We start from the raw sequence: 15,400 nt of genomic DNA on the forward strand, positions 1-15,400 counted from the left end.
TTCGACTCTAAATCAAGTGAGTAAATTTAACATATCTGTGAGGGTTGGGTGCACTGAATTTCTGGCAGAAGTCCACAACTAAAAGAGGTAATGCATTATTTTATTTTATTTCTTTATGAGAAAAAAGAATCTGCTGCCACACCTAGCTCAGGAATCAGAAGGGGTGGAGAGCAATTTGCAGCCCATTGATAAAGAACAACACAGATGATCTTAGGAAAATTTTTTCTCACGGGAGCATTCCTTTCAACCAGAATAAAAGGCCTAAAGAAGGGTAGCTGTGGTTGGCTCTGCCTTTGCTGTCTTTACCTGAATAGAGGTCAGGCCCAGGTCCTGGGGAGTGTCCCATGGTCCCTTCAGCAGCAGCATCTCTAGGGGAAGTGGCCGGCTGCAGGGGCTGCACGCTGAGGCATTCCGTGAGCAGGTCTGGATGGAGCTCTGTGCTGGACCGCAACTAAGAGGAGAAAACAGAAGAGACATTGATAAGGAAAGCTGGTCCTTGGAATATTTTCCTGGGAAGGCATCATGCTCTATCAGTGCAACTCAACCCACAAAAATTTATCAAGTAGCAACTACGGGTAAGGCACAGAGTCTTAACAGAGTGTCAATAAAAGGGTCAGTTCTCCAATCCTAATAACACCTGGCAAGAGCTTCCGGAAAAATGTGGCTAGAGGCGGATTTGACTTCAGTCCTTGATATTTCCACTTATGGGAACTCAACTTCCTATTATACTTCCTTTTATTTGTTCTATATCTTATCAGAACTTATAGCGATAACAACAACAAACTCAAGTAGACTTAATCCATCTTGGAAAGTGCTTTTAAAATAGAAACACTGTCATGAAAACATCCCAGAGATGATTAAGAAATGCCCATTGAGATTTAACTCCTATAGATTTTCCATGAAGGGAAAATACTCAGGTTAAATTTAAAAATATTATGGAACATGATTCAAAGATAAAACAGTGTGATTAACAGCAACAAAACTCCAACAGTAAGTTACATAAAAACAGAACATTTAAATCTTATACATTAAAGAGTTACATGTAAAAAAAGTCAAACAATAAAAAATGCTAAAATAAACTGTAGGTGAAAAGTTGATCTTTTAATGAATAAGAATTTTTTAAGTGTAATTGAAATGGAAAAAAACAATGTAAGATTTAGTGACATAAAAATATTAACGTCCTGCTTGTACAAAAACATAATACCTTAAAAGCAATCTAGAAATATATTTGTTACAAACATTGCAAATAGTAATCATCTTTGGTATTTACAGAGTGCGTGTATAAATCGATTTTATAAAGACAAGACTAAACCTTTAGATACAGAGCTAGAGTATGCTTATGCAGTCAACAAATATTTATTGAGTGTTTGTTACATACTTCTCTAGACCCTAGGAATGCTGACTGCTTTTGTCAAAGTTAGACTCTAGATGGGGAAGCAGATGATGAACAAATAAAATATATACAACCTCAGATGGTGATAAATGCTATGGAGAAAAGTGATGCAGAGAAGTGAGACAGTGCGTAGGAGTAAGGGATGGCGACTTTAGATAGGGGATCAAGGAAAGCCTCTTGGAGATGGCATTCATAAAAAGCTTTGAAAGAAGTGAGGAATAAGCTGTGCAGACCTATGGGGGAAGAACCTGTCTACCCTGCGGTGTGTCTGGATGTTGTAGGGAGAAGTAAGAGTCAAGTAGGGTGAGCATGGGGCCTGGGGCCTGGGGAAGAGAAATAGAAGATGAAACCAGGGATGAAAGGTGGGGAGGTGGAAATGGGAAGGAGACGTTGGATAAAGCTTTGACATGAACCGAAACTATTAAAAAAGAAAAAAAGGAGAAACAGAAATGACAATAAATGTGAAAAATGTTTGGCACACTTGCAAAGAAGTGCAATATTAAAATGTCTTTTTACTTGCTGAATTATCAAAAACATCAAAAAAAAAAAAAAAAACAGTAGTAGTGAAGGTACAATGAGAGAGGCATTGTTCCCACTGTTCATAGGAGTGAATATTGCTACAGTCTAGATGGTATGTGGGAATATTTTTTTCAAGGTCCAGAATTGAAATAATTTGATTCTAGAACTTGTCTTAAGGAAATAGCCAGAAATTTTAAAGAAGATTTTTACCCCCCCAAAATACACACATATATATAATAATAAATAGCATTATGTATAGCAATACCTAATCAGAAAATGTAACTTAAAATGTCTTAAATGTCTACAAGTAGGGCTAATCAATGATTTTACCTCAATTTGATGGAATATTATGTAACCATTAAAATGATATTTATGAACATAAAAGCAAAACTCAAAGTTTTATATATATATACACAAAATGATAATTACATAAAAATACATAAAGTATCAGAAAGTAATGTAATTGAACATTAAAACTGAGTTTTGCTTTCAGTAGCACTATTACAAACTTATTTCCTTCCCTTTTTTAAGATTGTTTCTTCTGCTTTCTGTAAGGTCCTCTGAATGGCCTACACCACGGTGGAGCCATTGTGACCCCTGTGGCCCACATGTACAGGCCTCCTGGAGTCACAAAGGCTGGAGCAACAGGAGAACCACTAAAGAAGAAGAAACAGCTAGTTCCTGCCTTCACTGATTAACCGACCCTGCAACATTCCACCATTCGGATATGTTCCCGCCCTACCCTAAAGAATCAATCGACCTTGTGATATTATGCCTTGCGACCTCCCTCCACCTTGTGACTATGCACCTTGTGACATTCTTTCCCTGCCTGAAAAAACTGCCCCTAACTGTAACTTTCCACTACCTATCCCAAACCTATAAAGCCAGTTCCACTCCCACCACCCCTCACTGACTCCCTTTACAGACTCAGCCCGCTCGGACCCAAGTGAAGAAACAGCCTTACTGCTCACACTTAGCCTGTTTGGGTAGTCTCTTCAATTAGGCGCACGCATAACACTTTCCAAATTTTCTACATTCCAATGATTTCCAAAGCTGGCTTGCACCAATCTGAGGTGTTAATTTTGTGCATCTTTTCCAAACCTTCCATGCAATGATGACAGACTGATAGCTTGAAATCGGTCATAGTGAAAGTATTTACACCATGGAAATTGGCAATTCTACAAACAGGCTTTTTCATCTAAAGAGCTGGTTGCTAAACATTACCAGCACACCGCTGGCAATGACAATGACCAAATTCTGATCAGAAAGGAAGACAAACACACACACACACCAGTAAGTTACTATTTAGAAAGAAGTATTTCCTGGGTCTCAGAAAGCTTCATAAAGAGAGAAACACATGCCCAGATCTTAGCCCAAGAACATGAAAGTGGCACAGTGACCCTAAACGTAAGGAAGGGACATTTAACACAGGTAGTGACTGAGACATAACTTTGTTGTAATTTCCTCAGCTGTGGCACATTGCAATCTCTGACCGGGACTGTCTGTATTAGTGCCTAACTCTTTCAGGACCTTTGGAAGGTATGTTTGTTATTTTGGTACTAACCTAACACATAGTGTCTAAGAAAAACTGGAAAAAATATTTCAAGGTTTGGAAGGAGTTCTGGTGATCACTTTTAATTTATCTTCCATCATTAAAATATGATCTGGGGTCCACATGTTTTACTAAGGGCAGACATGGATGCTTCTCTGCTTTCTATTACCAACTACTCTAGGGTTTTACAGTTATCAGTACCAATGAGGTCTTTGCAAGGAATTTCACGGCTAGGGTTACTCCTGGCATCAAAGGCAGGCAATTCTTTCTTGGCTTCACTAAATATTCATGTTTTCCAACAGTGTGAGTCCATACAACTTTGTGGTGAGAGTTAATTTGGTTTTCTCTGGGATTAGGCATGGTTCTAGAAAGGGCTTCTTAAATTGAACAAGCTTAGGAAGCTTAAGTAAAATTTCCAAAGGAGAGCCATATGCATAGAAATGCAATCATGACATGGAAGTGTAGTATCCCTCCCAGATCTTCAGACCAGGAAAGGGGCTTTCAGATCCCGTAAGGTTTTTAAGCATTCTCTAGTACAGGAATGATCTAAAGGGTAAGGCAGGAGGCACACAACAGAATCTCTTGGGTGGGGTGTCTTTCAATGTAATATAGTTTTATATTTGGAATAAGAAGCCCAACTATTTATTTAAAAAAAAAGACTGCATAATGTATATTTTACCAACATCTGTTTTTTTTTTGTTTTTTTTTTTTTTGTTTTTTTTTTTTTTGTTTTTTTTTTTTTTGAGACAGAGTCTTGCTCTGTTGCCACCAACATCTTCTTAGCTGTTAGGAATAGTTAAAGAAGATAGAAGGAAATTTTTCAAGGACAGGAGGGAGGGTCTTCACCTGTGGTTCCCAGTCTTGGGGATGTATCAGAATCACCTGCAGTGTCCCAACCCAGAGCTGCTGATTCAGTAGGTCTGTGATGCATTTCTAAGTTCCCAGGTGATGATGCTTCTATTGGTCTGGGGATTACAATTTTGGAGCCACTAGTCTCTAAGAAATTTTAGGAGGAGAAACTAAGATTTTTCTGGTTATTGAAAGAGGAAAGGAACTGTGGAAACAGCGAATTATAAAAACCTAGCATTTTTTAATGTACGAACAGAAACCTTGTTATCTCATCTTCCTTGATTAGCTGTGACTAATAAAGATCTTTCTGCAGTAATGACCTTGGGCCTCTATGCTTAGCAGATACTAGGAAAAGTCACAGGAGGAGAAGATACCTACAAATCCTAGGAATGTCTGCAAGTCATTGGACTTGGAGATACTGGGAAGGTAAGTTCCAACTTATGCAGGGATGAATGTGTCATGTTTTGGAGCTTGTTGTCATCATAAAATATCTTGGCAATTTTCTAAGATGCCTCTTTGGGACATCTGGACCTTAGAAGTTTAGTGTTATCTCCTGTGAGAAGTAACCATTAAGCCTAGGGCCATACACACAAAAAAACTATTAAATTTCCTATATAACACATCTGACTTCCTTCAGACCTCATAATAATAAATGGTTAAATGAGGCTCATTTCTTAAAAACAACTTGGATTGTATTCTCTTTCACAGGGATAAAAAAGGTTAAAAAATTGCAATCTAGTTTATTACCTGCTCTTAGCAGAGAGCAGAGGACTTGCCCTTTACAAAGTCTTGACTGCTCTTTGCAGAAAAAAGTGGAATTTGAAACCACTGATTGTCAATTCACCTATTTCAAAGGACTGCTGTGTTGCATGACACCAAGGACCTTTGTTCACATCGTAATCTATGTGAACGGCGTTCCTGGAATCATTCAGCTCAGCTGCCCTAACCACACTCCATTGGTTCCAAAGTGGCTCTGCCCTGATTTATCCTTCTCATTCATTTGTCGAAAAAATATTTCTTGGGCCTCAACCATATGCCAGGCACTGTTCTAGGGGCCGGAAATAAAATAGCAATCAAAACAAAGACTCATTCAGAGAAGTTTACATTCTAGAGAAGTCAGATAATAAACAGTAAATTAAGTAAATTGTAGAGAAGGTGGCAAGTGCTATGGAAACAGCAAAAAGAAGATAAAGGTAGATGAGATTGGGAGTGATGGGGAGAATTTTGACCTTTTTGAGAAGAGATATTTGAGGAAAGACTTGAGGAGTTGGAGAAATTAGCTAAGGATGAAGAGGAAGAGAGTTCCAGGAGGAGGGAATTTCAAGGAGGTCAGCATGGCTGGGTTGGGGTGTAACACTGAGACAGAAGTAAGAAATGAGGTCTGAGGTCACCCTGCAGGCCCCAGTAAGGCTCTTGGTCTTGGTGCAATAGGAAACTAGGGCTCCACCATAAATGCCCACAGTCTCATAGGCACTTCGTCTCCCCTTCTTTGAGAGCCCATGTGAGCTGTGAGGTGTGACTACTGTGATGGTTGGTTTTAGGTGTTAACGTGCTAGACTTTAGTATCCAGTTATTCAATCACTCATCTAGGTGTGTGACTGCTATACTGTGAAGGAATTTCGTTGATAGGCTTAACATCTACAGTCAGTTGACTTTAAAAACAGAAGATTATCCCCTACAATCTGGGCAGGCCTCATCCAATCAGTGAAAGGCCTAAATAGCAAAAGAAACTAAAGTTTCACTTAAAAAAAAGAATAAATTCTGCCTCTGGAATGCAGCATCAGTTCCTGCCCAAGAGTTTTTGGCCTGCCCTACAAATTTCTGACATGTCAGCCCCCATAATCTCAGAAGCCAATTTCTTGAAATTATTCTCTCCCCACTCCCACACACATAATATATAGATATTTATCTTGGTGAGTCTCTTTTTCTGGAGAACCCCGACTGATACAGATACTATTACAATGCACTTTAAAACCACTACCATATGATGGTTTGTTTCAGGTCAGGAAGGAGAGAGCATCATGCAGCTGAATCCCACAGAAAAGGGCTGGATGTGCATAGTCAACAGGAAACACTTTTAAAGACTGCATTTCAATTAAATAAATATACACCAATCTCTACAGTGTGTTGGATACTGTGTACCTCACAACTCTATAGGGTACATACTATTGTGACTTCCATTGTAGAGATGAGAAATCTAAAATAAATTACACAGCTACTAAATGCCAGGCTTGGATTTTGGTGTGTTAGAATCCCAAATCATGCTCTCAGACATTACATTACACTGGTTCATAAAATAGCCCACCCCCAACTTTCTCCTTGTGTCCACACCACACTACACTGCACAGGCTAACACACTTCTCTTCATCTTATGACTCCTTTTTTTTTTTGAGACGGAGTCTTGCTCTGTCTCCCAGGCTGGAGTGCAGTGGCACGATCCTGGCTCACTGCAAGCGCCACCTCCCAGGTTCACGTCATTCTCCTGCCTTAGCCTCCTGAGTAGCTGGGACTACAGATGTCCGCCACCACACCCAGCTAATTTTTTTTTTTTTTTTTTTTTGTACTTTTAGTAGAGACAGGGTTTCACCATGTTAGCTAGGATGGTCTTGATCTCCTGACCTTGTGATCCACCCGCCTTGGCCTCCCAAAGTGCTGGGATTAAAGACGTGAGCCACCGTGCCTGGCCTGACTCATTTATATTCTAGCCCGAAGCCTGTCATTCAGAGCTTGTTCTAGGAGGAAAAGAACCTGGGTAGCCAAGTTCTCTTGTCACCACTGTGTATATTCTGACACCATGCCCTTTAAGGAAAGTGGTCTTTGTTGGAGTAGAGAATGAAGCAATAAAACGGAATGGACCACTTCTGCTTGGTTTTCACTGTCCCCTCCCCTGCAGGTTTGTCACCTGGTTCCATCCTGGCCTAGTAACATGAATGTCTGCAGTTGACAAAAATAAAGCATGGTGCTCATCATTCCTCACCATCTGCATCCTAAGCACACACACAGTGGTCCCAGGGCCCCGTCTCCATTCCCTTGATGATCACCAGTGGTTCTCAGAATGGGGGCACTGTCATGGTAACTTTCTGATCCTGAATGAGATGATCTTGACCCAGGGAGTCACTGAACTAAGAGAGGATACCTTGCCAGAGGTCAGGCCGTGTGAGGCCTTCCTTGCTAAGAGAGGATAACTCCCTTTACTCTTTCTCCTGATTCTGACTTCCTTCTCTGGTTTCTCTTCCTCTTCCCATTCTTCCACTGTCATCTTTTTGGTCCTCACTCTTTCCAGAGAGTTCAGTCAGACTCTGTAGGAATGATGCACACCTCTATCTACATGCTCCCCACATGCTATTTTAGATGTGGATGTCAGGGAAGGCCTCTGTAGACTGGACATTTTGGGCTGAAACCTGAATGAAGCGATGGAGCAAGATATGCAGAAAGGCATGAAATCTACCAAGGAAACAAACTGATGGGTTCTGAAAATAGTCATCGGAGAAGAGTGAGCAAGGGAGCAAGAGGAAGGGTACGGGATGTGGGGCTGGAGAAACTGCCAGAGGTCAGGCCATGTGAGGCCTTCAAGCACATGAAGATTCAGGATTTGCTTTCCTCGCAATGGTGAACCACTGGAAGTGTGTGAGCAGGAAAGCAAGTGGTTTATCTTGTAAAAGATTCACTCTGATTGCTGTGCAGAAAACAGGAGGAGGACAGGTGTGTCTGGTTAGGGGCTATTACAACAATCTGGATGAGAGATGCCAATGGCTTAAGGGAAACAGAGGGGGTGAGATGTGGTCAGTTTCTCTTTTGAAGGTCAAGCTGAATTCACTGTGTAATATGAGAGAAACACAGGAGCCAAACATGGCCTTACGTTTTGGCCCAAGGAACAGCAAAGGAGAATAGAAAAGGAGCAGGTTGGAGGTAAATCAGCAATTTGGTTTTGAATGTTAACACTGAGATGACTCCTGGACTTCCAGGTGGAGAAAACCTGCAGGCACCTGCACACAGAGGGTGGGTTCACAGAGCATGATGGGGCCGGACCACGAACACCAACTCCTTGCTGCATTTCTGCCTCAGGCTCTGCTCTCACCAGTTCATCCTGTGATATCAAATGGACTCTCCTAAAATTGAGTTTATCATGCTATACCCAAGGTACAAATATCCTCATGTATTGCTTAGCACACAAGTCTAAAAAGGCTAAGACATTAAGCACCTCCATACTGTGACTGCACCATGTCCCACGAATGCATATTTCCCCGGGTCCTGACAAGAGCCTATCCTCACTGTCTGCAAACATCCCACGTAGTATGCTGCTCATTCGTCCTGCCCGGAACAGACTCCCTCCTCCTAATGTAACTCCTCCAAGATCCTGTTTATGACTCACTTCCTGAGTGAAGCCTCCCCTGACCAGACCAGTCCACACTGGGCCTCTCAGGGTACAAGAAGAACTGCAGAATCCACTTTCAACACTCCTGTGATTGGACATGTGCACTGGGGCTTTGTTTCTTGTTATAAATTTAATCTGTACAACTGTGTTGGTCAGTCCACAAGGACCAGGCTGACTGCCTCTTAAGCTTTTAAAACTCCACAGCAGCCAGCAGTATGGAACCAGCATCATGGTAAATCATTTAATCACTAACTGCCAATTGGATTTGTAAGAAGGAGCCACAGTTCTTTATGGAAAGGAAGCTACAATCTCTTGGTGAGTGAATATGTCTAAAATAGACAACATGGTCTTCTCATAATTTACCTTCCTAATAGAGAATTTTCAAAGATTACAGGTGATATAGATGTGGCAGAAATTACTGATGCCCTGCCCAGCACTCCTCTGATCCCTTCGATTGGCAATGTGCTGCCACGCCTCAGCTTTGGTGTGTCCCTGCCCCATATTCTGTGTACTTCAGAGTCAATGGCTAGCATCCTCTACCCCCAAACACACACACACACACACACACACCCCAATTACTAAACAGTGCTCCTTTGCCTCAAAGTGAGACAAATGCCAAGATGTTATGTTCCACAGCTCCTTGTGGGACTGGGCTAGGCTGAGACCACCTGAACTGGCACCCGTGCCTTGCTTTTTCCTTTTTCCCCATCCTCTCCTGAGTTCTCTTGCAAGTGCTTCCTTCATAAATCACATGCACCTGAATCCTGGGCTCACAGTGGGCTTGTGGGGCAGCCAACTTGGCAAACATTCTAAACTTACTTTGATTTGGTTCAAGAATGTCGAGAAGCAATCAGCAGCACTTAAAAGGATGCTCTGACCACATTGATTCATTTCTCTTCTGTGCCTGCTTTGCCAGCTTTGTACACCAGGAGTATGGAAACTAGATGTTTAATGAAAGTGGGGTGAACCATCCTGGATAATACCAAAAGCCTTATTGGGGAGACCAAATTAAAAATAAGACCTTAATTTGCCAGAACAATAAGGAGTGAAAGGGGCTTCAGATGTCACCGTGTCCAAACCTCCACCTTATGCCCAACTTCCCTGATAGCAACCTGTAAGTGGCTTGTCAGTCTTTGCTGCTTGATACTGTATAGTAAGGGGCAACGTCCTCATCTCGGTTGTTAGCCTCAACTTTAGACAGTTCCAATTGTCAGAAAGACCTTTTTGTATATTGAGTCCTAATCTGACCCTCAGAAACTATTAGAATTGCTTGAATCCTTTTATTCATACACCTGCAGGAAGGCTCATGGACATAGACTTGTGACAAGTCTGAGTCTCGGAAAACAATTTGTGAGCCTCTGAGTGTTAGTGATTCTGATCTTCAAGGAACTATTTTAGGGCTTAATTGCCCAACCTATTCAGGTGCAAGTAAACAGATTGGCTCCTTCATTTTTATACAATCTCCCATTATGAAGTATTTGTTTAAAATGAAAGTTTTTCAACCTTAATAGCGAAATCACCTATCAAGGTTTGACAAGGTTCCTGCATGCTGAAATTTGAGCTGCTTCCCTAACAATGCAGGGATTTTTTTCTAATATATGAAAACAAAACACCATCAATTGTGATTTGTATTTTTTTTCTTTTTTGTACAGGATTATTCTGTTAATGTTTATAAGCTCTTGTAACAAGAGATGGAAATTTTACTCCCGTCATTTTCTCATTTCAGATATGATTGAATAATCGTTCAAGATTAAGTGAGTCAAGTGGAAATAATTAGGAAAGGGAAAAAGGCCCAGATTCTTCAATTTTCAGTTCCATTACATTTTATTCTAGGAGCAAAGGCATTCTGTTAGTCTGAAGCAAGACATACTTCCAAAGAAAACGAGGCACAATCAAAGGCCTTTTGTTTTCCCTTTCTCCAATGAGCACAGTCCATCTGGGTCATGTATGTTTATGCATCACCTTGTAGGGATCCCTTTGTTCTCCAGAAATCAAATGCCACCAAAATATGTTTCTGAAGAAATGAAGCCAGAAGGAAAGAGAGTAGGATTTTTTTTTTCCCAGAGGGTTAAGGTTTATTACTAGAACATTCTCATCAAGTGTTCTCTGTGACACTTCAAGCAATGTGGATCTTGGGGAATTAACTCATTGCCAAAAGGCTTAAAAATAATTACAATGAATTAACCTATTATATTAATTACAATTAATTTTCAGTTGAATCTAAGAATTCCATCTTTAGGGGATTCCATAGCACTGACATGTAGGAAGTGGCTTTGGCATATGATAGGTAATTAATCTCTAACAATCTGCTATCGAATTCATTTCCTTTAGGAATGACCAATTTGCAAAGAGGACCAATTTGCAAAGAGAAATGAGAGTAAAGACTTAGAGAAATGGCATTGGAAGAAATATCTTTGGGAACATAAGTGTCCAGTTGGGTGTTCTGAACATCTGTATAGGGGATACCTATTTGGTTAGCAGTGACTCCAAAGGCCCCAAATTTTATCCATAGGTGATTAATGAGCATTCCAAAATATGTGAATGGGTACATATGCTGGGGTATATCTCAATAAGATCATGAAAAATCAGTGTCAGTATGGACACAACAAAACTAATGATTATTTAGTAAAAAATGATGATTTATGGAAATTGTTCAAAGAAACATAGAATTTCAGAGCAAAAAGGAACTAAGGTCCAAAAGCCTTTCCTGACAACTCTGTAGCAACACTATCTAGCTAAAATTTCTGTGATGGTGGAAAGGTTCTTGACTGCACTAATTGGTAGCCACTAGCCACATGTGATTAATGAGCATTTGAAATGTGGCTAATGCAACTGAGGAACTTTTATTTTTATTTACTTTTAATTAATTTTAATTTAAACTTATAGTAATGAAGTGCACAGCACTACTACATACGATGGTAGCAGTCCAGCCTTTGTCTAAAGCCTCTTGATGACAGGGAACTTCCTTCCTTACATTAAGCACCCTCCATTGCTAAACAGAGTTCATCATATAAAAAGTTTTGCCTGAAGTTGAACTATAATCTGTCAACTATAGATCCATCCCCCTGGGGTTTATTCCTCCCCTCCTCCCCCAGACCACACAGAATAACTGCTCACAGTCTTTTACTGTTTTTTAGTATTTGAGAAGCTTCAAAATGCTGTAGTATCATAGAATTTCAGCCATGGAAGGGGCATGGTTTAGCTTCTTTGTTGACCCTCCCTCCTTAGCAGGTTTTTCTCCAGGCTGAAAAAAATTTGTTTTGTTATTTATTTATTTATTTTGAGATGGTCTTGTTCTGTCACCCAGGAAGGAGTGCTATGGCATGAATATGACTCACTGTAGCCTCAACTTCCTGAGTTCAAGCAATCCTCTTGCTTCAGCCTCCTAAGTAGCTGAGATCACAGGCATGGGCCACCACATCCGACTAATTTTCAATAATTTTTTTAGAGACAGGGTCTCACCATGTTGCCCAGGCTAGTGTTGAATTCCGGGGCTCAATACATCTTCCCACTTTGGCTTCCCAAGGTGCTGAGATTATAGGCAGGCCAAATTTTTTACACAGATAAGAGGACACTTAGGTAAAAAGAGCTTGAGGCTTTTAGTTCAACTACTGTGTGATACTGGGCAAGTATATTCACTTTCCTGAGTAGCGTTTTCCCTTCTGTAAAATAAGGATAAAATACCATTTAGTGATCTTGGCTGCTTTGAAAACTAAATCAGATAAGATAGAGAACGCATCTAACACTATGCTTGGACACAGAAGTCACTTACTAAAACATCAGTCCCTGCTCTCTCATATAACACGTTATTCCATTCAGCACCTTAATTACTCTCAATACTGAAGCTCAATGGCCTACGTGTAAATGACATCCAAATATTAATACAGTTAACCAGTTGTCTGACCAGGACAGGATAAATACAACAGAACAAACATACCCCTTATTCTAGGCTTTCTGTCTCTATTCATACAACTTAAATAGTCAATAGCTTTTTAAAATGCATGTTCCTTCCTTCCTTTCTTCATTCATTCAGCACATATTTCTTGGTTCTGTACCATGCACCCCAAACTATGCTAGGCCCAGGAGATAAAGTGGTACATAAGACAACTGAAGTTCCCTGCTCTCACATAGTTTACAGTGTGGCATGAATAAAGGTCATCATCAAGTAAAATCCTTAGATCTTTTTCCGTATGTTATGCTCTTTGTTTCTGATGGCACTGTATCCTGGGAGGCTACCTTTTTTTTTTTTTTTTTTTTTGACAGATTCTCACTCTGTCGCCCAGGCTAGAATGCAGTGGCCAGATCTCGGCTCACTACAACCTTCGCCTCCCGGGTTCAAGTGATTCTCCTGCCTCAACCTCCTGAGTAGCTGGGATTACAGGCATGCGCCACCATGCCCAGCTAATTTTTGTAATTTTAGTAGAGATGGGGTTTTACCATGTTGGTCAGGCTGGTCTCAAACTCCTGACCTTGTGATCCGCCCGTCTCTGCCTCCCAAAGTGCTGGGAATACAGGTGTGAGCCACTGCACCCGGCTGGGAGGCTACCTTTCTAAAGCTGCATTGCTGTTGAGTGGTACAGAACCTCTTCTTGGCTACGTATCATTCAACTCAAGCACTCAGCTGGCTACCGTGTACCCTTTTTCAGTGCCTTGTGAAAACTTGATTAAAACATTCTCTGGCATTAAGAACGATGTTAAAAGGCCGCCCCAAAGTGAGTTATCTACAAAAATTGTCTCTACCCTATGAATTACACTACAACATTAGTAACCACTTACAATAGCCTCTCCACAATATGGATCATAAAATATAAGACCCAGACTACATGGAGTTGAATTTTTTATCCTTACTAATGAAATGTTAGACAACTATGAGAAAGTTGTTTAACATTTCTTTACCTTAGTTTTCTTTGTAAGATGTGGATAATAATGGCACCTAATTTATAAGGCTGTTGTTAGGGATAACATGAGATAAGAAAGCATTTCACCAATACATGGTATATAATCAATGTGAAACACGTACTGCCATTTCTATTATTATTTTTATTAACATTCAGTGCAGAAGCACTGTTATCACTCCATAACATGCATTCCTGTTTTCCTTTTTCTCCCACCCATTTTTGGGGACATATTTTCTCTTTCTTTATCAGCTTCTTCCTTTTGTGTTCCACAGTGTGGCAACATGGCAAGGGGAAAAGGATGGAGACTTTGGGGTCAAATAGATACAGGTTCATAACTCAGCTCTGCCCCTACTGCTATGTGGCCTTTGGCAAGTTAATCTCTCAAGACTTCAGAACCTTCCTCTGTACAATGGAGTGATAACATTAACTCTGTAGGTTTATAACATAATTACATGAGGTGACCTAAGGACAATGGCTCTTGTTGCATATAATTGATTTTCTTTTTTACACAAGAAGAGGCTATTGTGTATGTTAAGAGTGAGACCTTTGTTAGTAACACACTGGGGTCTTGCTTATTAGCCTAAGAGCTAGCGTCCTGGACCAGTGTCCTAATCAAGAGACGAGCACAGTTTTCAAGGATGCATAGCGCCCTGGAATTATTCTATCTCAGGAGAATGTAGCCAGTGTTCACCCTCTTGGAAGAGACTAAAACATATTAGAAACCAGAACCAACAACAAAACATTTTTAGAGCACTCTGAGATTGTTAACACTTCGTTTAGACGTCCTTTTACCAAAATCTGTCCCACTATCTAGCTATGCTGGACAGAGTTGAGGAGCTGAGGTTCAAAAGGATGTTGAAATCAGAAAGGCATGCAACTTGTAATTTTTGTATTGTCACATTTGTAAAAACATAATTTTCTTCCTAAGTCAATATTTTTCTAAAACTGACACTGAGAATCTTACATTTTTTTCTAACTGGAAAATGATACACAAATGACACAGTCAAAGGTGAATTCAAGCTTCATTCAGAAGTATATCTTAAAAGCAGAAGACTAAACTGAAGAATGCATTCTTTTTTTATAAAAACAGAGAAGTGTTAATATGGAATTTCACTTTGCCATGAAAAACATCCCCCTTTACCCTTTGGGGCCTGGTTATCGGGTTGTGAAGACTCAAAGCAAAATGAAGGGTTTACTTTTATCACAGCTTCATAAATTCCTCTGACACTGGTTCATTGCACTAATGTGACCACACACATTCCATCCCATCCATTCAAGTGTAGCATTTTTCTTTCTATTCAAGTATTCTCAAGGTTTAATTAAAGCAGCCAGCTATCTAGTAATTACTTCCCCCGTCCATCTTACCAGCTCCGTATTGTCTTCCCTTGAATTGATTTCTGACTACAGCCCCTGCCTATGTTACAGCTTAGGAAGTGTGGGGAGGGACTCACTGTAAAAGTCAGCGGATCTCATTTTCTTTTGCCTTTCATTTCATTAAAACAGATAGAGTGAAGAAGATTTAAGGCTGATTTTCATGTGCTTGATTGTTTGGACAATTTTAAAAATACCTACTTCTAAAAGTTGAAGGCTGTCGTTTCAATGGAGAGCACCTGCTTTTTGCTCTCCCATCCATTCTATACTCAACAGTCAGTTTAGCTTTTCTCCTCATTCAAAGCCCTTTAGTGACTCTCCTCTAAATATTACCTATAGCCCAAATTCATGGGCTTTAACACACTGGCTCTCACCTAGCTTCATGTGGCTTCATGTCCCATGATTGAGGTCACGCAGAGTCAGGACATTCCTGTAATCTTTGT

At 40.3% G+C, this 15,400-nt stretch overlaps 2 protein-coding genes across 4 annotated transcripts in view; one reads left to right on the forward strand and one right to left on the reverse strand.

Annotated features, from left to right (window-relative positions):
* The window catches only part of GLIS3 (GLIS family zinc finger 3), a 491,079-nt gene that overhangs the window by 73,401 nt on the left and 402,278 nt on the right, over positions 1-15,400 (reverse strand). For all 3 annotated transcript variants that reach the window (XM_030919883.1, XM_030919882.1, XM_010389229.2), the window contains one exon: positions 307-451. In XM_030919883.1, the coding sequence (XP_030775743.1) occupies positions 307-451 (145 nt within the window). The remainder of the gene's footprint in view (positions 1-306; positions 452-15,400) is intronic.
* On the forward strand, positions 262-2,884 carry LOC104682519. Its single transcript, XM_010389219.1, has 2 exons — positions 262-575; positions 2,468-2,884. The coding sequence occupies exons 1-2, from the start codon at positions 428-430 to the stop codon at positions 2,608-2,610; spliced, it is 291 nt and encodes a 96-aa protein (XP_010387521.1). The 5' UTR covers positions 262-427; the 3' UTR covers positions 2,611-2,884.

This window comes from Rhinopithecus roxellana, chromosome 16 (genome assembly GCF_007565055.1).
Source record: "Rhinopithecus roxellana isolate Shanxi Qingling chromosome 16, ASM756505v1, whole genome shotgun sequence".
Taxonomy (NCBI): Eukaryota; Metazoa; Chordata; class Mammalia; order Primates; family Cercopithecidae; genus Rhinopithecus; species Rhinopithecus roxellana.

Excerpts from the sequence above, each read along its gene's own strand:
- LOC104682519 (XM_010389219.1), top strand. The coding sequence starts at position 428 with ATGGAGCTCTGTGCTGGACCGCAACTAAGAGGAGAAAACAGAAGAGAC. Across the intron at positions 576-2,467 it reads TTATCAAGTAGCAACTACGG|GTCCTCTGAATGGCCTACAC; the intron begins GTAAGGCACAGA and ends GCTTTCTGTAAG.